The sequence below is a fragment of the Odocoileus virginianus genome, chromosome 21 (assembly GCF_023699985.2).
Source record: "Odocoileus virginianus isolate 20LAN1187 ecotype Illinois chromosome 21, Ovbor_1.2, whole genome shotgun sequence".
In the NCBI taxonomy this organism is placed as follows: Eukaryota; Metazoa; Chordata; class Mammalia; order Artiodactyla; family Cervidae; genus Odocoileus; species Odocoileus virginianus.
The window spans coordinates 339,465-366,190 of record NC_069694.1 but is presented as its reverse complement, the minus strand read 5'-3'; the positions used below and the strand labels follow the sequence as shown (position 1 = coordinate 366,190).

At 40.9% G+C, this 26,726-nt stretch overlaps 1 protein-coding gene across 1 annotated transcript in view; it reads right to left on the bottom strand.

Annotated features, from left to right (window-relative positions):
• The window catches only part of CORIN (corin, serine peptidase), a 268,706-nt gene that overhangs the window by 139,861 nt on the left and 102,119 nt on the right, over positions 1-26,726 (bottom strand). Inside the window, exons 4-5 of the mRNA XM_070451933.1 lie at positions 25,804-26,011; positions 6,065-6,246 (exon numbers count right to left, since the gene is read on the bottom strand). Coding sequence (XP_070308034.1) covers positions 6,065-6,246; positions 25,804-26,011 — 390 coding nt within the window. The remainder of the gene's footprint in view (positions 1-6,064; positions 6,247-25,803; positions 26,012-26,726) is intronic.

The following is a 26,726-nucleotide window of genomic DNA, read 5'->3' as shown; positions in this document are numbered from 1 at the left end:
CCATCTTCCATCCCTTGAACCACCCTCCCACTCCTCCACTGGTCCATGCCCCTCCCAAACATATGATCTGTGCTTAAATTCTTTTCTTAGGTTCTGCCTTTGTACTCATCCGCCTAGCTCTCCATGGGCTTATGAGCACTTTAAAAAGTCTGCATGTGAGTTTTCCCAGGTCCAGTGGATAAGATTACAAGCTCCCAGTGCAGGGGGCCTGGGCTGGATCTCTGGTCAGGGAACTAGATCTCACATGCTGCAGCTAAAGAGATCCCATGTGGGGCAACTAAGACCTGATACAGCCAAATAAATAAGTTTTTAAAAACAATTCTGCATTCCATCTTTCCTTTCCAGTTCCTGACTGACTGACTACATGGTCCATAGAGCATGCTTCTAAATGTCTGTTATATTGAAGTGTTTATATTTTCATAGTTCATTATGGATTCCAAAATTTTTTCAAATACATTACTTTATTTAGTCCATAAAACCTTTCCACCACCTAGATATTATTCCTACTGTAAAATAAAATTGAGGAAAGAGAAGTAAAAAGGGTTTATGAAACTTGCTTCAAGATCGCCCAGTTATTAAATAAAACAACTAGGGCTTGAAAACAAGTCTTCAGATTTAGATTTGGTGCCCTTAAAAGAAGCAACTATATATCAAAGAAAGAAAATGTTTTTATAATTTAAATTGTCAATAATTTAAAATTATAAATGCTACAAAATTTGAGGTTCTAGGAAAATCTCATTATATTTGACTATTTATTGTAATGAAAAGTATGTGGCTAATTTTGGTAACTCTACTCATCTACCTCTGGCAAAATGTTGACACTACCTCAAAGAAAGCAATTTTCCCAAGTAAATTCACAATACAAAAGGAGAAAGGGGGTATTATGTTTTACTAAGATCTTGAGACAACAACATATTGGGGCTAACATGCTGAAGTGGTTTATCTCAGCAACCGAAGCTAAGAAAGCAAATAAGATACTCGGAAAAAGAAGAGGAAAAGGAAAGAATAAATAGTTGAAGTTCTTTCATGGCAGCAGAGATCTATTTCTAAACTACTTTCCATAAACAATTTCAGACAAGCTAGAGTAAAGGACTAGTCAGAAAGCTCAGAATGATTGATGGACCTTGACTTTTAGCCCTCTGAGTTCTCACAACTCAACTATGGAAACACACACCAATGTTTATTTTAAAAACCTCTGAGAATAGTTTCCACAGCATTATCACGTTAGCACATTATTTACTTTACGGGACCAGGCATTGATATAAGATAGAAAGGGTGAGACAACTGAGTGGCCTTCCATGTGAGAACAAAATATCTTCAGAGTCACGACTGATTTAAAAGATGCTATGACAAGATGGATTAAATTTACAGAGCTGTGCGTTGGGAAAAGCAGCTGTTACAGGTTGTGAGTTTTGGCTCAACTCAGTCTAAAAAGGCGTTTGAAAGCTCCTGTGAGAAGGAGGCTGTAAGAGAGGGGAGCATTCGAAGATTAATAATCAAACCCCAGGACAGTCCCGGGATGAAGACAGAGCTGGGGGGCTGGTTTAAAATAACCTTGGGATAATCTTCCTGAACCTCAGTTTCCTAATTTATAAAATGAAGATGATAACACCTCAGAGATTTACTCTGGAAGCAAAGTGGGCTAACAGCTGCGAAAGCAGTTTGGAAAGGAGAATGGGGTTCACGAGGTGAACGCGAGGTTGCTGTTTTCTTGGGCAAACGCCTTGACGAGTTGGAAGGAGAAAACCAAGATGGGAGTCAACTTTCACTTCTCACTTGTTTCACTGGCTAAACAGACACCTGACACCCAGCACGGGTCCTCAGGGCCGAGTGCCTCCCAGGACCCCCGCTCGCTTCCTCTGCGTCAAGGGAGACCCTTCATCTTCACATATGCACAGCTCCTCTGTGTCCCTGGCTCCAGTTCTGTTCCACTGGCACTTAACCTGTGTTCCTGTAGTGTCTGTCTGTCGGCATGTCACATGGAGTTACCAGTGTTCTTTTTACACTGTTTCTCACATTCTCATATACAGATCTACCAAATCAGGCTAACACTCCTTAAAGTATTAACTATTACTCCTTAAAGGTAGGGAGTATGGGAAGTATTATTATTATTATTACTACTATAAAGAACCTTGCAAAACATCACGCACAACCCAGAGTCTCTCAAAAGGAGCACTCCTGGCATTTGGGACCAAACAGCTTGTGTGGGTACCTGACCCGTGCTCTGAAGGATGTTTCACAGTATAGTGGGTCTCCACTTGCGAAATGCCAGGAGCAACTCTTTCTGTCTCCAGAGCTGTGACAACCGGATTATCTCTAGACATTGTCAAATCCCCAGGTGGAGGGGTCGCAAGATTATCTCTGGTTGCGAACCATCTCTCTAGGTGGATATAAACCAATATTATGGTTACTGTAATTACTTTTATTTTTTCATATTACCTGCAATAATGCTCAGAACTGAATACTCAATGAGTATTTACTAAATAAGTGAAAACATGAGAAAAGGACTTCATGACTTATATTCATAACTGGTCTTACAGCACAGACCCTTATACGATTAGGCAATATTATACGATTCATACTTTTCCACCTGGCATGCAATATTCTTAGTACATGAACATTTTAAAGTAACTATGTGTATGTGCACTAGAAATTATATTCTCACGTGTACATAAATATCACAGCTAACAGAGGTTCTTTCCTAACACATGCCCTATGAATATACCTATGATGACCAGCATACTCTTTATCTATCAAGCATGAGATGGAAAAATTATTTTAAATTCCAGGAAAATACTGCATCAAACACCGATTATCAGACTCATTTTCAGAGAATTAATTCTACATGGAAAAAAAGAATACAGTAAAGAATTCTAAAAAGGTTGACAAATGGAGGATCTCAGATGAGTGTTATTTAGCACATTTCTGTTCTCTTAAAACATAAGCTTCTTTAATATATCTTCCCAGATCTTTTCCAAAACCATCAATCTTTTCCAAGATGGAAAGATTTGTATTGTCTTTTGATATTTGAAGAACATATGTGAAGCAGCATTTCACCTAGAGCTATTAAAGAATATTGGTATTACTTTGATTTTAAAAACTGATACTTTAGGACCAACATGTTATGGAACACTGATCATTTTTGATTTTCAAATTTTCTCAGTGGATTCTTAAATCCTATATCAACAGGCTACTTTTTCCAAATGACAACTAATAAAGTGTTCTTACTAAAATGGGAGAACTGTAGCTGAAAAAGAATTAAAAGGGCTTCTTTTTCATGAACACTCACTCATCATTCTGGTAGTTTATTGCTACGTACAATCTTTCGGACGGAATTCTAATTTAGCAGTAGACCTCTACTGTGCAGTGTGCTAAAAAGAAATAAACAAACCCTTACTTTTGGCTTGGATAAATAACTTGTGACAGGTCAATGTCCCTCCCATCAAGTAAAACTGAAAAAGCCAGATGAAACACAAGAAACATCCGTTTAAAGGCCTCTGATAGCTGGTGAGACTATTAAGATGTGAGTGGCTAAGATCCAGAGAGAAGACAACTGCGGAACGGTCACATTCTGTGTGTGGATGCTTTTACCCCTTGGAACTTGCCAATTCTTGGCACAGTACTAGAAACTGAGAGTCTGGACATAGGGCCACCGCAAAGAGACAGAGAAGCCAGTCGAACTTTTTGGTAAACCCACAGAGGTAGAGAGAGAAAACTTTGAGTTTTGGTGCTGCCAGGGGAGTGGGAAATTAAGGCACCAAGGCTGTAGCAGGGAGGAGACACAGAGAAGGGCAGCCTGTGTGGAAGGATTTCCCCTCAAGGCTTCTGCTGTGAAGAGCAACAAGCCAAAGAGTTAGGTAGAAAACCTCTGCAAAGCCAAGCGGAAATCTAGCAATCTTGCTGCTCTGCAAAAAAAAAAAAAAAAAAAAAAAAGACAACTTGGGACTGACAAGGGGGAGCAGAATGCAATAAATGCCTTGGTTTCTCAGCAAGGCTCACCAGAGAAATACACTCTTAGAACCGACGCTGTCTTATAAACACAGAGCAAAATCAGTTCACCTCTTACTGGATCAATGTGGTCTGTCCCCACTCTACACTCCTGCCCTTCAGGAGAGGATCTGATTCCCCCACTGTCAGCCAACAGGCTTCAGATGCTTCAGGTTTAGCTTTAGCTGCAGAGAATGGCTCTAAACAGGGGCACATCCTTCCCAAGAAGGATCACATCCAATGGTGGCTTGAGGTGGGGCTATAAAGACCTGGCTGACTTGTCCCAACATGGAACAAGTCCCTGAGACCATATGAGCCCCAGAACTCCCCGAAGATTTAGCCAAACCTTCAGTGGGCCTGGATCACATTTTGGCTTCTGCCTTCACCTCATCCTGCCTTCTCTCTCCTCCTTCACACAAGTGCTGATGTCTAATAAACACCCTCTACAACAAATTCCATCTCAGTGACTGCTTCTGAAAAACCCAGCTTGTGACAGTTGCAGGCGTGGTCCCAGAAAGCAGCCAGTCTGATGGGTTATTGATCTGGATCACTCACCCCTGGCATGAGAGTGAAGTTGCCATTATTGATGGCAGGTGGAGACAGACATTCCCTGGCACCAGGGGGTGGTCCAATTGTTAAAATCGTTATCAGAAGTGAACTGGAATATTTACCTACAGAAAGGAATGCACTCAGTGGGGTGACTTACCAAGTATTTAGTAAGTAACGATAAGGACAATGGATTGGATGGCTTAGTGCTAAGTAAGCATCAATATTCTAGAAAAAGAACTCAAAACTCCAGGCAACTGTAACTCATGTTGTGGAAGCCAAAGGGCCCTCCTAGTAATTTAGAAAGAGGCTCTCACATACTGTAGCATGAGAATCTGGAAAACTGAGGATCACAAAAGATTAATAATACAGACCCATTAAAATTAAGACTTTCTATTCCATAATAGACACTAACAGAAGAAAGGAAAGGTAAGCCAGCCAGTGGGATATGCATCTCCAATGCATATATCCAACAGATAACTTCTATACAGAATGTATGCAGAGATACAAATCAGGAACAGACAGACAGACTACCCAATCAAAAAATGGGCAAAATACTTGGACAGACACTTCACAAAAAAGGATATTTAAATAACCAAAACAGCTTGAAAATTCAACCCCAATCATTAGGAAAATGCCACTTAAAACCACAACACTACCATCAGAATTGCTCAAATGAAAACGACTGGCAATACCCAGTGTTTGGGAGAATTTGGAGCGAGTGCAACTTTCATAGCTAGGAGAAATATAATGTCCATAACCTCTTTAGAAAACTGTTTTGCTAAACAAATACATAGCCATGTTCCATCAAAGACATGTACAAGAATAGTCACAGTATCACCATCACAGCAGCTGGAGACAACTCACATGTCTGTCAACAGCAGAGTAGAAAAATATGTTGTGGTATAAAACATATTATTGTTTAGTTGCTGCCATGTCTGACCTTTTGCAACCCCATGGACTGTAGCCCACCAGGCTCCTCTGTCCATGAGATTTCCTAGGCAAGCATACTGGAGTGGTTTGCCATTTCCTTCCCTCAGGGATCTTCCCGACTCAGGTATTGAACTTGCATCTCTTGCACTGGCAGGCAGGGGCAGGTGAATTTTTTTTACCACTGAGCCACCAGGGAAACCCATAAAATATATTAGAATACCATAAAAAATGAGAATGAATGAACTACAAGAAGATGAAAATACAGTGAATCTCTAAAACATAATGTTGAGCAAATGGAGTGAGACAAAAAAGGCACGCATACGGTACGATTGATATCACTGATATCAAGTTCAGAAGTTGGCAGTATTACCTGAGGTGATGGAAGTCCGTATAGAGGTCTCTTTTGGGAGGGTCAGATCACTGGGAGAGAGGTTGGGTTTCTGGGTTGCTGTTACTATTCTATTTCTTGATCTGGGTGCTAGTTACGTGAGTCTGGTCACTTTGTTAAAATGTATTGTACTGTATGCATTATTTGTGTATTTCCTAGCATGAACTTCAATAAAAAACTTTTAAAAATGCAACAAAATCAGACACCTACATTGCTTTTCGTTTTCCTGCTGTGGTGAGAAGCAAATCCTGCTGACATTGCTGTTTTCACTTTGGTTTCTAAACTGTGAACATTTGAGGAAACTGGGCCAGGAGGCATTCACCATTCCCAGGACTGACTCACAGCCCTCTTTTGCAGATTCACAGAAGGATCTACAAGGCAGGAGTCCATGACTAGAAGAAAAGAAAAGGGTGGAAATTAATGTTTTTACAGACTGTTTCTCAAAATAATAATTAAACTAAAGAAAAGTTGGCCACCCATGCTACAATAATACTTTAATTTATATTTACTATAATCAACAACGTGAACTGTCAACAACAACCTTCAACCCTGTAACAAGCATTTTAGCCACCTCACTGTCATGATTCTAGAGGGAATAAGCTAGTTCCATAACAGATCATCTAACTCTCTCGTAGAAGGATTTATCCAAAATGATTTTTTTTTTTTGAGATTTTTTTGTGTTAAGTAAACCTGTCAACCAAAGAAAAAAAACAAAAAACAAACAAAAAAAAAACCCTCTACTTACTGCCATAAGGAGTAAATTAACATGAAAATGTCCCCAAATGAAAAGGCAGGAGTAGATCACAAAATAGGTCAATCTCATTTCTTTATCAACCCTCTGAGAGGCAGACAGAGAGAAGCTGTTCCCTAACCTTCACTGTCTCCCTAGAAAAGAAAATATTACACAAACAAATGGCAACTCTGAAACCTTTTACAGTAATTTATCTTTTCAGTTCTATGCTGTCTTCTGCAAAATAGAAAACACAAACAACTGTCCACTAGCAGTAAGGTAACGATGCCTCGAGTTTGTCTTTACTCATCTGACATGCAATCAAACTGCAGGATCCGAGGCCCTATGTCTGGGGACTGGGACGCTACAATGTCAAGGTCATGCACTTGTTCTCCTGCAGATCCAGGCAGCTTTTTCTACTTTGCAGCTACGGACTGCACCTCTCACCCTAGCTGGTTATCTGACAAAGGCATCTCAAATGATTTTTAAGAAAACTAGGAAAGAAAATGTACATGTCAGTCAAAGCAAAGCACATACTTCAAAAATGTAGGGTCAATAAGAAATTTCAGAATTATACAGTATCAGATCTGTAAGAAACCTTAATCAACACCTCATTCAAATCCTTCATTTGAGGGAAGTCTAGGGAGATTCTGAGACACACAGCTTCGTAACAGAGGAAGCGGGAAGAGAATCCAGATTTTTAACATTCAACCCATGCCCTATCTCGGAGAAGGCAATGGCACCCCACTCCAGTACTCTTGCCTGGAAAATCCTATGGAAGGAGGAGCCTGGTAGGCTGCAATCCATGGGGTTGCTAGGAGTCGGACACGACTGAGCGACTTCACTTTCACTTTTCAATTTCATGCATTGGAGAAGGAAATGGCAACCCACTCCAGTGTTCTTGCCTGGAGAATCCTGGGGATGGGGGAGCCTGGTGGGCTGCTGTCTATGGGGGTCACAGAGTCGGACATGACTGAAGCAACTTAGCAGCAGCAGCATGCCCTATCTACCATCCCATATCATTTATTCTCACATAAGGACCTAATAATTAGGCCTTAAGAACTCCTTGACCCAACAAACACATTTATAATTCCCCACTCATTTGTCTATAGATCACTGGAACATAAAGGGATATGCCAGCCACTGAGTTAAAACAGAGAGGATCAAGTCTATGAAAGAATCTTAAGAGCGAGGCCTTGTTATATATAAAAATGTGGGGAGAGAGTACTCAACAATTACATTTAGATACAAGCACTTTTGTCCTTCTCAGAAACTTGTCTTAAAATTGAGTAACTTTTAGAATCCTAATATTCACATAACTATGTTAACATGTATCCAAATTTGTTAGTGAAGATGTGAGAATAAGTTTTACATTTGAAAGAATTAGCTTCAGACATAAAATATGAATTAGTCCAAGCAAGTATCTCAGTGGAAAGGAGACATCTGATTGCCATTCAGGAAACAAATTATTCACAGAACTGAAAATTCTGCCTAAATAACATTTTTGAAAAGATGTTCTTTCCTAGATCTTATTCTAGAGATCTTACATATTTTCTCAAATAAAACCAAGAAATGTGGTTGAGGAATACGGGGAACACAGAATTCCTATGCAATTACTTCTACTTTGCTAGGCTCTAAGTGCTACATACACATTAACTCATTTCTCACTACAGTACTATACCAGCGATACCATTACTGTCATCTCTACTGTATGAAAAAAGCAACGTAAGCACAGAAAATATATGAGATTCTTCCAAGATCACTGAGTTAGTGAGTGTCCCAGCGAGCATTCAAACCCAGGCCAACTAATTCAAGAACTATTAACTACTCTATTACACATGAGTCCTTGCTTTTGTCCCAAAAGCATAACTCAAGGTTAATTCAAAACCTGGTATGTACTTTCCCAGTGAACCAACCATGTACACAGTGGGTGGGTTCTCCCTTCACTCTACAAAGTTCTACTCAACCTCCAACCATCAGGATTTGCCAAGGGGCTAAGAAACACTAGGAAAGGGTGAAGGCGTTTCTCTTTCTTTCCCAGGCGCGAGAGCAGAGCTGCTCAAGCTCGGCTTGGTTTCCGCGTTCTTCCTTTGCTTCCTAGGCCCTGACCCATGTCCCAGTGTCCTGACACCATCCTGCCCACCCCACTGCAGCGCCCCACCTGGAAAGCCACCTCCACCAGCGCATCATTGTTTTAGTCGCTTAGTCATGTCCGACTCTTCGGGACCCCAAGGACTGTAGCCCACCAGGCTCCTCTGTCCATGGGATTCTACAGGCAAGAAAACGGGAGTGGGTTGCCATTTTCTCCTCCAGGGAACCTTCCCAACTCAGGATCAAAGTTGTGTCTCCAGCTTGGCAGGAGGGTTCTTTACCACCACCTGGGAAGCTATACTTGCTGCTAAACATTTTTCCCCTTCCTACCATCAAAGCTACATTCCCCAAGTGAGCTGATTGAAATGAGACTTTCAAAGAAGAAAAGAGATGAAAATAACACAGTGTAGTATATAATAATAGATGGACACTTCACCCTTCAGAGGTTTTTGGCATCATTAGAAGATTGCTTGCTGGACCAAAGGAATCTCTGATGGAATTCCAGGTGCCACTTACAGAAGGAAAAGTCATCCCACATCGTCAGGTGGAGAAGATTCACTGCGAGGCTGAGCAGCACTTGGGGCCCAGCTCTCCCAGCTGTTTCTTGGACCTTTCCTCACTTCCGAGCCCACATGTTCTTTGATCGCTCCACACCTTCGCTCAGAGCCTTCTATGGTAAGGGCGATGAAGGTTCACACAGGGGTCCAGCAGACCATTTTCACTCTAAAGCTGAGTCTTCAACTCAGAAGCTCACTTCCTGTCACTGACCCTCAGCTGAGTTACTTTCTGCAAGAAAGCATAAGCCACCCCTCTGAACTCCTCATGCTGGCTGCTGGCTGCTCCTCACTGCCTGGTCCTGCCAATAGTTCAGTCACACAAGACTCAGTTTCATCATGTGAAAAGTCAGAGGTTTGGAAGAGCTGATTTTTCACAGTCCTTTTACCACTGACATTCTGTGAATCAAAATTCACTCTTTAACACAATGCTTCTCAGAGGAGTGGTGATAATCCCACCAGCTTTGTTAAATTTCAAAAAGTAACAGATTTTTTTTTTTATCTCGAGACTTGACCTGGGAATATATAGAGACATTAAAATAGCATTAGGCCTTCCATTCTAAAAATAGGGCTTAAGAAAAATGTCTAGAGTGCTTCCAAATAGCTCTCTTAAGAGGTGTAACCAGCCGAGACCCATAGGCTTTAAATTGCCGGATGAGGACATGTGAAATAGTGATGGGGTATTAATAACAAGCAGCCCTTTCAAACACTGAGCAAAATGAGGAGCCATTTGTTCTTGCTTTGCATGAAATTTAAGTGCCTACAAGGGGCTGAAGCATTTTGCTTTTCATCACATGGAACAGTGTGTTGAGACAGACCACACTATTTTGGAATATAAGTGCTGATATCCAAGCAACAAGCAGACTGACGTCTGAAAACAATGCTCGTAACAGGGAAGGAGTCAGATTTGGCTATCAGGACACTATTTTAGAAAAGGTGATTGTTTTAAATGGACATTTGAAGGGCATTTGGTGGTGTGCAAAATCCCCTTAAAACATTTCAACTTAAAACATTTCAACATTTAAAACATTTCCACTAAAGCTTAAGCAGAAAATTCTTACCTCTGTAATTTTGTTGAAACAAATACATACAAATATAAATACTTCTACTATATACTAATAATGAGGTTTCTAGGGGATTTTCATTAGGAATGCTACTCAAATTATCTGTTAATACAAAAAAATTATAGATTTTTTAAAATAATTTTTTATCATTTTAAGCAAATTTATCAAATAAATTTCCTGTTTACAAATATATATATATATTTTTCTTTATTGTACTCTTTGACCAACATCTCCCCATCTCCCCACCCACAAATTTTCAGAATTTTATCTGCAAAAATAGCTCTGATAAAGACATAAAGTTAAAATTATTGAATAAGCTATAGCCACATTGTAGGCTTATATAATAGCTAAAGGATTTTTAGGTTTTATAAATCACTTTTTTCTAACTTTTTAATTTTTTAAAAAATATGACTCATGTACAATATTATATAGGTTGCAGGTGCACAATATAGAGATTCACAACTTTTAAAGGTTATACTTGATTTATGGGCTTCCCGGGTGGCTCAGATGGTAAAGAATCTGCCTGCAATGCGGGAGGCCTGGGTGCAGTCCCTGGGTTGGGAAGACCCTCTGGAGGAGGGCGCTCACTATTCTTCCCTGGAGAATCCCCATGGACAGGGCAGCCGGGCGGGCTCCCGTCCATGGGGTCACAAAGAGTTGGACACAACTGAGCGACTAAGCACATGGCACTTGATTTACGGCTATAAAACCTTTGCATATTCTCCATGTTGTACAATACAGTCCTGTAGCTAATTTTATCTAATATTTAACTTTTTACTTCAAACTACTTTTAGAGACTTACAGAAAAGTTTTAAAAATAATACACAAAGTTTCCATGTAGCCTTTATCCAGGCTCCCCCAAAGCAAACACCTTACACAACTACAGTACTATTATCAGAACCAAGAAATTAACACCGTACATTATCTTTACCTAAAGTAAAGACCCGATTAAATATCACCAAGATGTTCATTTAGGACCCCACACTGCATTTCATTGTCACTTTTTACTTCTGACAAATAAACTAACCTTTGAGTATATCAGAAAAGCTCAGGATTTAAAACTCTTTTCCCATGGGGGTGGAGCAGTTTTTGTGAAAGGCTGACTTTAAGCTGGCCCCAACGACCCCTACCTCATGCTATTTATTCTCTGTATAATCTCTCCCCTTGAATGTGAGCTGGCTAGTGACCCTATGACAATCAGTAGGAGGTAATGGGATGTCGCTTGCATCATTAGGGCGCATAGGACTGTGACTTCTATCTTGCTAGCAGACTCTCCTCCTCACTGGTTCTGTTGAAGCAAGTTGCCGTATCAGGCGGGCTTACTGGCAAGGACTTGAGGGTGTCCTCTGGCCAGCAGCCAGCCAGGAACTAAGGCCCTCCACCCTTAAGGAACTGAAACTCTTCCAACAATCACATGAGCCTGGAAGTGGATCCTTTCCTAGGCAAGCCATCAGACAAGACCCCAGCCCTGGCCAATACCGTGACTGTACCCGTAGGACACATCCTGAGACCAAGGGCCTAAGGCACTCCCAGGTTCCAAATCACAGAATCCATCAGATAATAGGTGTGTGCTGTTTTAAGCTGCCAAGTCTGTGGTAATCTGCTACACAGTAATAGGTAGCCAAAATATTTCTCTTTGATATAAAACTTGGTAAGAGGCATGCTACTGAGTTAGATGTATGATTTACACAATCTTTTTTTTTTTTTTTTAATTCCTAAATTTGTCTTTGGTAAGCCAAAACAAGTTGTTCAGTGAATAAGATCCCAGTCATAGGGAGCACCCAGAGCTGCAGACTTTAGTTATGAAGAGAATGTTAATGATGGATGGTCTTGCAAGAAAATCTACTCCTGTTTCCTCATTTTAATTATTAGAAAATTGAAACCTAAAAAGATCTCATAGCCAGTGCTATGATGCCAGCCCAGCACTCCAGAATGTCTCACCCAGCTGACCTCGTCTCATAAACATGAGTCCACAGATAACACAGGGGTATAAACTCACAAATCACACAGGAGCATGAATTCATCAGCACTGCCAGAAAACACAAATAACAACAGATGGCTCTTTCTCTCTGTCATGGACCAATGGCACCAGCTTCCTACGTCCATATCTCTGGTGGCCTCAAGTGACCTCGTGAGACGTATGGCTTAGGTGGGGCATAATGGGAGCAGGAAAGAAGTTCCCTTGCTTCCCAGCTTCACTAGGCATGGGCGTGGAAAACCACGCTGGCGAACATTTATGGATGTCACTGTCTCACACCAGAAGAGAGATCATGGGAGAAGTCAAGGCATTTTTGGTCACATTAGTCTGAAATTCTTAAAAATCCGGGACTGTGTCTGTCTTACTGTTCATTTGCAATAATCATAGCTCCAGCGTGAAAGAAACGGCTCGCTCAAGTGGGGTCACTGCCCATTTACAAAGATGCTGGAGAGGCTTCAAAAACCAACTGGGGGCAGTGCAGCCTGTGGGGACAGGTTGCTGCTGGCATCCCAGATTCAAGGGAAAGGGTGAAGAAGCAGGTACTGGAAGTCGGAGAGAGCTGTGTGCAGAAGGCTGCCTGACAGGAGTCAGAGCCTCTCACAGTGAGGCAGGCAATTCCAAACTGTGTAACCTGGTAAAGAAGAAACGAGGGGATCAGGACTGCCTCTCTGAGCCACCAGAAGCTAGAAAGCAGACCTACTGTTAAAACCAACCTGTTGGGGAGAGTGGGCTGGAGGAGGGTGGGAAGTAGATAAGGAGAAAGAGCCAGCACATGGCTGCATGCCTCACACCTCACGGGAGCTCAACAAATACCTCAGGGGACAGAACTAGTGCTGCGCGAGGAGACTGTTGAAATCTAGTGGAATCTTTACACCACAGAGATCAGCAGATGCTACAAATAAGAGTTTTGTTTTTCAGGGAGCCAATTTACCAGCCTAGCACTGGATGACAGTGTAAATCATGTCATCTCTTCCAGAAATAAAGCTGCTTTTAGCTCCACTGAAAGGAAACTTATGGTCATGCACTTGTTGAACCAGATGAAGACATTATGTCAACAACACCCTGCTGTCTCCTGCCACCACGATAGCCAAGAGTCCTCCTTTGAGATAAACGACTTTCTTGGTGGTGATACCGTCTACCCAAGTCCCCAAGCCTACAAACCTTTGCTCCACCCTCACCATTTATATGCGATTAATTACTAAGTATCACTAATTTTACTTCCCCAACCTCCCTCACATCCATTTATTCTCTCATTTTTTGTTCGTATAATATTAAGCTAGTTGTAGTTCCCCCAATACAAAATAGATTTAGGCTGCTCTCTTTTTCCACCTTGTCCACATGGCAAACTTCTGTTTATCCTCCAAAATATAATTTAGCTATTATTTCTTCCCTTGGCGCAGCCTTCCCTAATACTGCCTAATGGAAAGAGTCCCTCTGTGTTGTCCCCATATCACACACCTTTCTAAACTGATTGCATTGGACATTAATGTAATTGTTTTCATGTCTGGTCCCTTATTAGGCTGAGTCCCTTGAAGGCAAAACTGTGTTTTATTCACCAAAGTATCCTCAGCATCAAACAATGCACCTAGCACATTGTAGGTACCAATAAATGATTGCTAAAGGAATATATTAATAACTTTCCTAACATCGTTGTCGAAAAAACTGTCAGAAGCTGAAAGGGAGCTCCCAAGTTCTACATGTGCCTGGCAAGACCCTCCAACTCTCCCTTACATCTACCCCCCCAACACTTGCATCCTTGCCAGCAGCATCTGCTTGCAGGATTGATTCCATCATGCCCTCTTTCTCATTTGGGGCAGATACCACGGGACTCAGGATATCTGGTTCTCCTCACTTCCTGGATTCCCACATCTTCATGGATCCTGGGTTTCCACATAACAGTAAGATTTTCCTGAATGACACTTTACTTAAAATCGAGCCCCTTGCCATCATATCCACGCTCTCCAAAGCTCTCCACTTCTTTTTTGATTTTTCTCCATTGCATTTATCCATAGTATATCTGTACCTGACGTAGTATTATTGAAATTTTTTTAATCTATGTATTTGCTCATTGCTGATCTTCCTCCAATATAATATGTGGTTCATGAAGTCAAGGATCTTGTCCATTTTGTTTGCTGCCATATACAGTATACAGCAAGCACTCCAAAAATACTTGTTTGCGAAGTAAAAGAATCACATGCAGAGAATAATCTGGTGGTCTGCTTGGAACAAAGCTGTCAGGAGCAAAGCTGGGCCAGAATCACCACCACCTGACTCCCAACTGAATAGTTCGCACGACAGCTCACTCTCCTCGCTCACATGCTTCCTCCCCCTGCTGCCCCGAATTCTGTGTGGTTGAATCTTGAAATAATTCCCGTGTAAGGGCAAATGGCAGTAAAACTGCTATGGATGAAAAGAAAGTGAAGTCGCTCAGTCGTGTCCAACACTTTGTGACCCCGTGGACTGTAGCCCATGTAGCTCCTCCGTCCATGGGATTTTCCAGGCAAGAATACTGGAGTGGGTGCCATTTCCTTCTCCAGGGGATAAGTGTCTTGCTTATACATCAATAGTAAAATGTCACCCTTAAAGTAGAGACCCTGAGGAAATGCCCACAGATAAATGCAGCTCGAATTAAGACAAGTGAGAATGATGTAAAACCACACTGCTGCTGCTGCTGTCACTTCAGTCGCGTCCAACTCTGTGCGACCCCGTCCCTGGGATTCTCCAGGCAAGAACACTCGAGTGGGTTGCCATTTCCCACATAAACACCCCTAAAAGAGAATATAAAATTCCATAACCTTCTACACAACACGATCCTGATTCTCATTAATACTTGACACACTTATCAGGACCCATGGGATTAACAAGTCACAAAAGAAATTTGCAATTGTTCAATTATTTTTTGCCGCTGTTTTGATTTTTTTGCACATCACGAGGTGATGCCTGATATAGGGATTTTTGGATGCAGTGAATCACCAGCACTAAATCTAAATTCTAGTCACATCCACATAATTCCCAGGAATTATTGAGGACAAAAGTAAACAAACTACCCCACTGAGTCTGATGAAATATGTGTGTTTAAGACTTTGTCAGTAATTTGACAAGGCATTTTCAGAGAGATTTGAGCTCCTGTGTCCTGAGTCAACAGCTTTGTGTCTTAATAAAAATAATATGAGTTATCTGACTAGTATCCTAACTTCGAGCCATTCTGGCACATAAAATGGAACCTTACTTATCATTTGATGTTTTATATGTAACGGCATTAAGCAGACTCAATCACCCATGTTGTCTGAGGTTGAGAAGTGAACTGTGATACAACTGACCACCGAAACAGCCAGTGGACAGGACAGCTGTAGCCGAAAAGACTGCTGTTTCCTGGTCAGCAGAGGAAACCAGGGGAACAAGTGGCAGGTGACTTTCTGAATTTTTACTTGGTATTAGCAACAAAGCCTCTTTCTCCTTTGACTACTGACCCATAAAAATTCTTTTATAATCATGAAAAATTTTATTTCTGTCATGTTTCCATTTATTCTCAAATGTGACACAATTAGAGTTCTTGGGACATAGACAAAAATCTCTAATAAACAAATTAGCAGTAAAAAAAAGTAATTAAGTTTATGCAGACTACCTAATTTATGAATTCTTCAAAAATTGTTTTAACCATATTTTTTGAGTGGCTTTTAAGATTATTTCAGGGTCGCATTTCCATAGGCGAGTGGCACATGCTATCTCACAAAGTCATGTCTTTAAGAATACAGCAAGCCTTCTAAAATCACATTATAAACAAACAAATCTGTTACTTTTTTACTAAAAGGTTAGCAGTAGAAATCAAACTCAACAATGCTGAAGTAATTTAATGTCCTGCAGTAGTAGCAATTTTGAATATAAATCGGATGGTGGAGAAGAGGTTTTGTAATTCTGGTATAGCAAATATTTTTGAAAACTCATTCCTATATCAACTTTGGTGCCTATCTTGACTGTTCACCTAGAGGCCATCTTGGTGATCTGGCTGTCTTTAGTAAATGGATAGAGTTAAAACAGGAAAACCTTATCTGTGTATTTGAAATGAAACTTTTACTGTAACTTTAACTAATGGGGCTAGAGTATCGACTCATTATTCTAGGGAACTTTGCTACTTCTAAAAAGGAAGCCTAGGGCGCTGGTAAAAAATGAATCAATTGTGTCTTCCAAAAACAGAAATTTTAAATACCTCTTGTTTCTGTCAACACTTTTTTTTCTCCCCTAGAGTGGCTGAAACAAAATATGCCTAGAACTTTTATTTAGCTACAAGGATTTTAGCAAAACCAAAAGCCTAAAAGATGAACACAAGGTGAGTAGAAGATAGCAACACAGAATTCCAATCGTGGTTTTAGAAGCAAAACACAGAATTCACGGTGAAAAGCAGACAGGTCTTAACACAACATTGACCGGGAGATTTTTGCAGAAACTAATTTCTATGGCTGGTGATGTGTTATGTAAGTGAATATTGACACATCTCTGGTCATAACATTCAGGTAATGAAAGATATATTAATATATCTCCTGTCAATCAGTTAAATGCCTAGAGTCAGAAGTTCTACTTTCTACCATAAACCTTTCAACTCTGAGCAAAAGCCAAGCCACAGACACAGAGGTGTTTCCAGCAGACAATTTAACATTTCTCCAAGGTGATACACTCTAAGTATTTCTTTAGCATTTATTTAAGGGGGAACCTGACAGCTGCAACAGAGAGAAAGGGGGCTTTGGCTAGCAGGGTTCCAGTGTGCAAGCCCCACTGGGCAAAAGGGAAGTCCTGCAGGTGACTCAGCTCATCCTTCCTAAAGACAGTCAGGTGACCATTTGTGGCTACTGAATCCATTGGATGTCAACACAACACCCACAGGGCCCCCAACTGAATTCTGTATTATTCCCAAAGCAAAAATAAAAGTGTCCCTGAAAAAAGTCATGGTAAATTTAATTTTTTTCATCTGTTTTCATAGGTTTTTAGAGTTCCTTGAATTAGAACCATGGGCTGCTGTTGAACCTGCCCCTTCATTCACAAGAAACTAATTGATCATAAGATGCTAGAGTCCTTGTCACAGTGACTCCACTGGGTTCTCATCAGTTGGTTGAAATACCTCTAGCGATAACAACTCACCATTTCTTGAGACAGCATTTCCATATATATACAACTTCAGTAGGGCTTCCCTGCTGGCTCAGATGGTAAAGACTCTGCCTGCAATGTGGGAGAAACAGGGACCGGGTTTAGTCCCTGAGTTGGGAAGATCCCCTGGAGAAGGGGACGACTACACACTCTGGTATTCTTGTCTGGAGAATTTCACGGACAGAGGAGACTGGTGGACTATAGTCCACAAGGTCGCAAAGAGTTGGACATGACTGAGAGACTAAGTCAATGACAGGACAGCTTTAGTACTCATGAAGTTCTTAGTTAAGTCATGGCTTTATGACTCGCAGTTACTGGTTTTCTCTTTGCCCTGTGGAAGTACAGAGGAAAACTGCTCTTCTGGTTGTGGCCCAGGAGTGTTTGAGGGTGGCTGTGGTGCCCACTCAGAGCCCTCACACCTCCAAGTGCCCCAACTATTCTTCACACGAACAGATTCTGAATCACGATTCTGGTCATTTTTCTCTAGTCATACTTATCACTGTTTTGTTTTGCTCCATAAATGAACTTAAGGCTAAGATTTTCAACTAGAGTTGACCTAAAGTCTTTTTTTAACTGATGCATATGAGTCAATATTAAAAGGAAAGCACTGAACCGCCAAGCCAGCCCTCAGGTATAATCTAGCGTTTCCTGATCTGTTAGATCCGGGATTCTGAGAGCAAAGAAGAAGAGCAAGTTAATGTATTTTAGCTAATTGTTCTGCCAGCTGAAGCTCACTCAGGAGAAAACTAAATCATCTTTGGGAATATCATACAACTCTATTTAAAACTAATTATTTAACATATATAGAATGATTTAGGCATGAATTTTCAGGAACATATCAATTATAAAAAGCAATCCCCAACTACTGTCAAAGTACTTTAAACTCCCATTGATCTAGACATTTAGGAGAGCTCCATAATGGAAGAGTTTATTTCTTGATACATTCATTTCAGCAAATATATACTGAGTGCCTACTAACCTAGGCACTGCTCTGAACATTGGCTATACAACAACACAGAAAGTTGTAAGTTCTCTGCCACTGTGGAGCTTATAAAGTTAGACAGAGGACATACAGACAAGCAAAAAGGGACACAGGCAGGCCACAGTGAAAGAGAACAGAACTACCAAGGGTGACCAGAGATCTCTCTGTGGAGACGTCTTCTGAGCAGAGGACACAGTTCAAGGAGATAGATCCAACCAGATGAAGGGAGAAGCATGTGCCACAGAAGTTGGGAAAGGGTTGTCGTTTTTGAGATAGGTCAGTCTAGCTGTGGTAGGGTTGATGATACCAGAGAAGCAAGAAAGTCTTCGAAAGCCACGGCAGAAGCTGAGCTTGCAGTCTAAGTCTAAGGGAAAACCTTTGAAAGGGTAGAGGCAGGGCAATGACATCACCTAATTTGTGTTTTAACTTTTTTCCCTTTCAGTCTTATTTAGACACATCTGACATATAGCACTGTATAAGTTTAGGATATACAGCTAATGATTACCACAATAGATTTAGCAAACATCCATCATCTCATACAGATACAAAATTAAATAAATAGAAAAAAATCCACTGTGATGAGAACTCGTAGGATTTACTCTCTTAACAACTTTTATATAACATACAATAGTGATAATTGTGTTTTTAAATTATCACTTACGCAGCTAAGAGGAAAATGAATTAGAAGAGAAAAGAATGAGAAAAATATGCAAATCATGTATCTCTGAAGGAGCTGAAGAAGTTTATACCCTCCCAGAAACTCACATACCACACACATACCAAACTCTTTGACTACCACATCAATAATAGTACTATTTATAGTTAAAAATAATAATTTACCCATTATTTAATAATAATACTATTTATGGAGAACTTACTGTGTGCTAGAATATACAGAGCATGTATGACCACTGTGTATAAATCATTCTTTTTGATACACACGAACAAACCCTTGTTCAGTCACCCAGCCATGTCTGACTCCTTGAGACCCCATGGACTGAGCACGCCAGGCCTCTCTGTCCCTCACCATCTCCCAAAGTTTGCCCAAGTTCATGTCTATTGCATCAGTGATGCCATACAGTCAACTCATTCTCTGATGCCCTCATCTCCTTCTGCCATCAACCTTTCCCAGCATCACGGACTTTTCCAATGAGTCGTCCGTTCACATCAGATGACCAAAATACTGAAGCTTCAGCATCCAATGAGTATTCAGGATTGATTTCCCTTAAGATTGACTGGTTTGATCTCCTTGCTGTCCAAGGGACTCTCAGAAGTCTTCTCCAGCACCACAGTTCAAAGGCACCAATTCTCCAGCTCTCACAACCACACATGACCACTGGGAAGACCATTGCTTTGACTATAAAAGACCTTTGTTGGCAGAGTAACATCTCTGCTTTTCAACACACTGCTTAAGTTTGTCATAGCTTTCCTGTCAAGAAGCACATGTCTTCTGATTTCATGTCTGCAGTTAGCATCTGCAGTGATTTTAGAGCCTAGGAAAAGGAAATCTGTTACTACTTCCACATTTCCCCCCTCTATTTGCCATTAAGTAATGGGGCCAGATGCCATTATCTTAGTTTTTTTCATATTTAAGTTGACTCTTTCACTCTTCTCCTTCACCCTCATCAAGTGGCTCTTCAGTTCCTCTTCACTTTCTGCCATCAGGGTGGTATCACCCACGTATCTGAGGTTGTTGATGTTTTTGCCGCCAGTCTTAATTCCAGCTTGTAACTCATTCAGCGGGAGAAGGCAGTGGCAGCCCACTCCAGTGCTCTTGCCTGGAAGATCCCATGGACGGAGGAGCCTGGTGGGCTGCAGTCCATGGGGTCGCAAAGAATCAGACCCAACTGAGCGACTTCACTTTCACTTTTCACTTTCATTCATTGGAGAAGGAAATGGCAGCCCACTCCAGGGTTCTTGCCTGGAGAATCCCAGGGGCGGGGGAGCCTGGTGGGCTGCCGTCTATGGGGTCGCACAGAGTCAGACGCGACTGAAGCGGCTTCGCAGCAGCAGCAGCAGCAACGCATTCAGCCCAGCCCTTCTCATGATGTGCTCGGCACACAGATTAGACAGACAGGGTGACAGCAGACGGCTCTACTCCTTTCTCAACCTTGAACCGATCAGCTGTCCATACAGGGTTCTGACCATTGCTTCTTGACCCTCATACAAGTTTCTCAGGAGACAGGTGAGATGATCTGGTATTCCATCTCCTTAAGAGCTTTCCACGGTTTATTATGATCCACACAGTTAAAGGCTTTGGCATAGTCGATGAAACAGAGGCAGATATGTCTCTGGAATTCCCTAGCTTTCTCTGTGATCCAGCGAATGTTCACAATTTGATTTCCGGTTCCTCTTCCTTTTCCAAACCCAGTTTGGACATCTGGAAGTTCTTGGTTCACATAATGCTGAAGCCTAGCATGCAAGATTTTAAGGATGACCTTACTAACAAGGGAGATGAGTGAAAGTGTCCAATGGTTAGCACATTCTTTAGTGCTACCCTTCTTGGGAATTGGGATGAGGATTGATCTTTTCAAGTCCTGTGGCCACTACTGGGTCTTCCAGATTTGCTGACCTGATGAATGCAATGCAACTAAGAAGTGGGAATTATCACTTTCACTAAACAGAAGAGGAAACTGAAGGTCAGAAAGGTCAACTGAAGTGCCAAAACCTTATAGTTGACGATTGGCGAGAGCTGTGGTTTAAATCAGGTTTCATCTGTCCCCAAACTTTCAAGTGCATTCTCTGCATGTGCCAGATTAAATTCTCTAATGTCCAGTAAACATATTTATTTGGGGGAAAGCATAGTGCTTTTAAAGAAGTTCATTTGAGAAACCTCCCTCAACCCCTTCCACAAAGCTGTGAAAACTGAGTACATGGCAGAAAACTACCCTATAGACCCAGGTTTGAGATATAAGCTTTCTTTAGTCTCTAGTTACTTGGCTAGATAAAGAATTTTTTCAGATGATTTACCTATTTTCACGACTAAAATATGTATAACAGAAACTGACATATCTCATACTTTTTTTGGACAAATTCAATTAGGTCTGGCATGAGAAATATTGACTCCAAAATTGATGTATTAGCTAAACTTTGATTGGGACATGATGACTCATGTATTGTGCTAAATACTTTATATGAGTTGTCTTAATCAAAAATAAAAAAATACGGAACACTTCACAAATTTGCAAGTCACCCTTGTGTAGGCTCAAGTGGTAAAGAATCTGCCTGTAAAGCAGGAGACGCAGGATTGATCCCTGGGGTCAGGGATGATTTCCTGGAGGAGGAAATGGCAACCCACTCCAGTATTCTTGCCTGGAGAATCCCATGGATAGAGGAGTTTGGAGCATTATACAGTCCGTGGGGTTGCAAAGAGTCAGACACAACTAAAGTGACTTAGTCCCTTGGGTAGGAACCATGTTCATCCTCACTGTATCATTTGAATATGGTATACGAGCTGCCAAAATAAACATTAAATAAGAATTATTTCCTTTCTACAGATGTTAAAAATACCTGCTGAGGACCGAGAGGCAAATCAACACTCCAGGGGAAAAATCAATAGCAAATATCCCATTTTTTAATGTTAAGAGTTTATTTCATGAGCAACGTTCCTCTGCAAAGTACTAGAAGGTGTAAGTGGGGTAATGAAGATTAGGAGGATCTCCTGGGAGTCCTCTGGAAAGTCAAGGCTGTACCTTTCAGGCCATTAACCCTGCTTCAACTTCGTAAAGTCACAGGCCTGTGATTCCAACCCCGTAGGAAAGGGGGATAGTTACACATCAGAAGGGCGTGGCTGCACTGGCTGCTTCCTCTTCCAAACACAGAGACCTGAAGTGTGTCAAAGCCATCCAGAGACAGCTGTCATTCTCCCGGCCTAGGGACTGCTCATTTCTTTCTACCAACTTTCTGATATTTTTAAGCTATTCCTTTCTAAGTCACATAATATTAGGGCTACCTAAATCATTTATCAGCCAAATCTCTATACCTTGAGATATATTTTATTGAATCAATATAACTATTGATTATCCTGTTATAAGATATCCTTTAATTATCCTGTATTATAGTCCCTGATACACACATTCATTCTTTAGTAAATGAAATAAATAATGAAACTGCTCAATTAAACTGCTAAGTTTAATTGTTGTATAATAAGTTCATTGCAATATAATATAGTTGAGTATAGTTGAGATCACAAAGGGACAGGTTAAAAACTGTACTACTTATATATCACAGTAGATCTTTTTCAATTTCATTCTAAATATTATTAAGTATCTGTTTTCTCTAGGATAGAATAAAAGCAATTTTCTATTTTTGAGTCCCTGGAGAAGGGACTGGCTACCCACTCCAGTATTCTTGCCTGGAGAGTCCCGTGGACAGAGAAGCCTCATGGAGTCCACAGGGCTGCAAAGAGTCAGACATGACTGAGTGACTGAGCACCCATTATTTGAATAGTAGAGAAAATCAGTAAAACAAATCATCCAAAATAGTGAAATGTAAGAAAAATATTTGATACATAATATAAGAATTATTTTGTATGTTTTACCTTTCTGAACAGATTTTGCTTATTACATTTAGCTTGCAGGTCTCATGCACATTGCTCTGAAAGTACAATTAGAAAAGTAATTATAATACAATAATAAGTGTTATAAAAAGTAGGATAAGTCCCCAAAAGATACCTGAAAATTGACTACAAATTATTATCCATTATAACAGAGAAAATGGAAAACTCTCATATGAGAGCATTTCTCAGGATGAACTAGGTCAGGAGAAAAACAAATTTTACCTAAAAGTGCCCCGCAGACTCTGAGCAGCTTAACTAGAATATTACAACTGATTTAGCTGAGAGTAGAAGTTGAATTACCATAAAAAGATGATCAAAATGAGCTTAAGAATCTCCCGGAGGCTGAATGCACTCTTTCATTGTTTTATTTACATACTCATGAGTCCATGGAGAAATTAAAGCAAAGAGATATAAGTGAAACTGTTGAAATTACGGAGAAACAGAATCCAACTCCAGCAGCCCTGAGTATTCTCCCTAACTTTCTTGTCGTTCACACGCCATCTTACGTTTTTTCTGCAACCCTTCAGTATCCAGTGTCAGTGGGAATACTCTGTGCTCTCGCCGTCAATACTGCCTCTTCTTTTTGACCCTCTGACAGCTACGGCTGACTTTTACCGAGCTCTTCATAAAAGCCCCACACTGTCATTTAATCCTCGTGTGAACTTTGTAAAGCATGATGATTACATTTTACAGACCAGTAGGCTCAGACACACGACTTATAGCCTGTGTGTCGAATGGTGGCCCCCAAAAGACATGGCTAGGTCTTAACCTTGGGAACCTAGGAATATGGCCTTATTTGGGGGGAAAAAGGGCCTTTGTGGATGTAAAGACCTGGCAATGATGAGATCATCTTGGCTTATCTGGATGCGTAAGCCCTAAGTCCAGTGACAAGTGTCTTCGAAAAGCAAACACAGATACACAGAGAAGGCAATGTGAAGTTGGAAACAGAGACTAGAGTGATGTGGCCACAAGTCAAGAATGCTTGAAACCACTGGAAGCTGGCAAAGAAAGGAAATGCATTCTCTCCCTGGAACCCCCAGAGGGAGCGCAGCCCAGATGGATTTTGGACTTCTAGCTTCTAGAACTGTGAGAGAATAAACTTCTGTTTAAGCCGCCCAGCCTGTAGTAATTTGTTACAGCCACTCTAGGAAATTAAAGCAGCCAACACCATGTTATAATGCCACTGTTCTGGGAGCATAACAGATAGCTCTCTGCCACTATTACAAAGTTTGACCCATAAGAAAGACCTAAGAGAGTTTCTCCCTTTATTATGCAAGCATTCTCTGCAAATGAGTCTTTCAAGGAAACATTTTCCTAAAAGCTTGTGTCTGTTAACAATGCTTGCATACTTACTTCTACAATTTAGAATCTATTGTTTCTTCTCTACTTGGTTTTTATTTTATGGTAATGTAGGCTTTTTCCAGTTAAAATAATAAACACCTTTGTTATACTCAAAACATTCTTTACACATTAAATTGGTACAAATAACATAAAGCCTATTTGAATTTAAAAATACAATTCATTCTCTCATTACTACCCTGACAAGTTTCTAACATTTTAATTCAGAAAATAATTGATGTTATATGAGAATATGTACTTAACAATGCTTTGAAATTTAAAAAGCCATATACTATTTCAAATATTCCATAACATATTGATTTACTCTTATAGAAAACTATTTAATACAATATTGAAATTATACTATTTCAATACAGTATTGAAATTACATTATTTCAAAAATGGGGAAATGTAGTCAAAGGTATAAACTTCTAGTTATAAAATAAATAAGAAATGGGGATGTAATCTAAGCAAGGAGACTATGGTTAATGATATCACGTTGCATGTCTGAAAGCTGTTAATAAAGATCTTAAAAGTTCTCATCAGAAAAAAAAACTGTTAACTATGTGTGGTGGTGGATGTTAACTAGACTTAGCTGTTGTGATCACTTTACAACATACACATATATTGCGCCAGGTGGTACACCCAGACTAATGTTATATGTCCATATACCTCCATTAAAAAAATAAATCAGCTCACAAGACACACCAGCTCACATGTTCTCCCTCAGGCCCCCAGAAGAAAGTTATTTCTAACCCTACTTGATATCGTGCTGGACAGCCTCTGTCCCTACGCTTCTACCCTTTGCCCTCCTCCTCAAGCTGCTCTGGGTTCAAGTGTTGACCATGAGAATCACCGGTGTCTTATCCAGACCTGATTCAAATGAGATTTGGAACTTCGGAGCGGATGATATTGGGATGAGATTTTGGAGCTCATCTATTGTGCTCACATCAATTACTTGCCCTTGCCCAATGGTTGTGGGCAAGTTCAACTGGTGTGAGGCCCTGGCAGACAGGAAGGCAGGAGGAGAGTGAGGTCAGGGCATTTATTCCCTCTTTTCTCTCCCTGCAGGACCAACCGGCTGGCAGTGTCCATGCTCCTTGGTTCTAAGTGACAGCACTTGACTTGCTGGGAGACCCCTTGCCCACAGCCCTCTCCAGGTCTGTCTGCCCTTTGACCCTCCCTTGTTCTCTTAGCCTTGCCCACACCTCCATAAATCCTCTCTTTTCCATCGCCCTTTGGGTGTGCTGTCTTCTGCTGGTAGACCAAAACACTTACTGACTACTACAACTGATGGCCTCCATCCACCAGCTTGAATAATTTCTTGCCATAAATGAAATTATCCCAGATTTTCCAAAAATGTCTACTTCAAAAGAATTACTACTGGCTATGACTGGTGTGGGATTTTTTTTTCCTCTAACAACAATCAAAACAAAAGGAGGTAGCTTGGGATGACTTTCAGACACTCCTGCTACCACTGACCCTTATCACTGAATGCTTTTGGTTCCAAAATACCTGTCAGCACCATCCCTGATGCACTTGGGAAAGGCCAGGCTGCAGCCAAAAAGCATGATATGTTGATAGCAACCGAGGCGATGGAGGTATGTGAAGAATTTGAGGAGCTTCTCCATTTCCATGCTTTTGACAATGGAGAGGGGAGATGTCAGCGTGGTGTAGTAGGGCAATATCTGACACTGGCTGTGAGTGATGTTCATGCAGGCACCTGGGAAAGTAAGAAAATTACATTTAGGAGAAGACACATAAGAATTATATGTTTATAAACACATTTGACATGATAGACTAATGTGTTGATACCATAAAATAAATCTGCAAGTCAGAATAATTATGGACATACAATAAGACACATACATACATAGCCGCATTATTTACAGTTGTCAAGATATGGAAGCAACTGAAGTGTCCATCAGTATGAATGGATAAAGATGTAATGTGTGTGTGTGTGTATGTATCAGTTCAGTCACTCAGTCGTGTCTGACTCACTGCAACCCCATGAATTGCAGCACGCCAGGCCTCCCTCTCCATCACCAGCTCCTGGAGTTTACCCAAACTCATGTCCATCGAGTTGATGATGCCATCCAGCCATCTCATCCTCTGTCATTCCCTTTTCCTCCTGCCCCCAATCCCTCCCAGCATCAGGGTCTTTTCCAACGAGTCAACTCTTCGCATGAGGTGGCCAAAGTATTGGAGTTTCAGTTTCAGCATCAGTCCTTCCAGTGAACACCCAGGACTGATCTACCTTAGGATGAACTGGTTGGATCTCCTTGCAGTCCAAGGGACTCTCAAGAGTCTTCTGCAACACCATAGTTCAAAAGCATCAATTTTTCAGGGAGGTGGGAGGGGGGATCGGGATGGGGAACACATGTAAATCCATGGCTGATTCATGTCAATGTATGGCAAAAACCACTACAATATTGTAA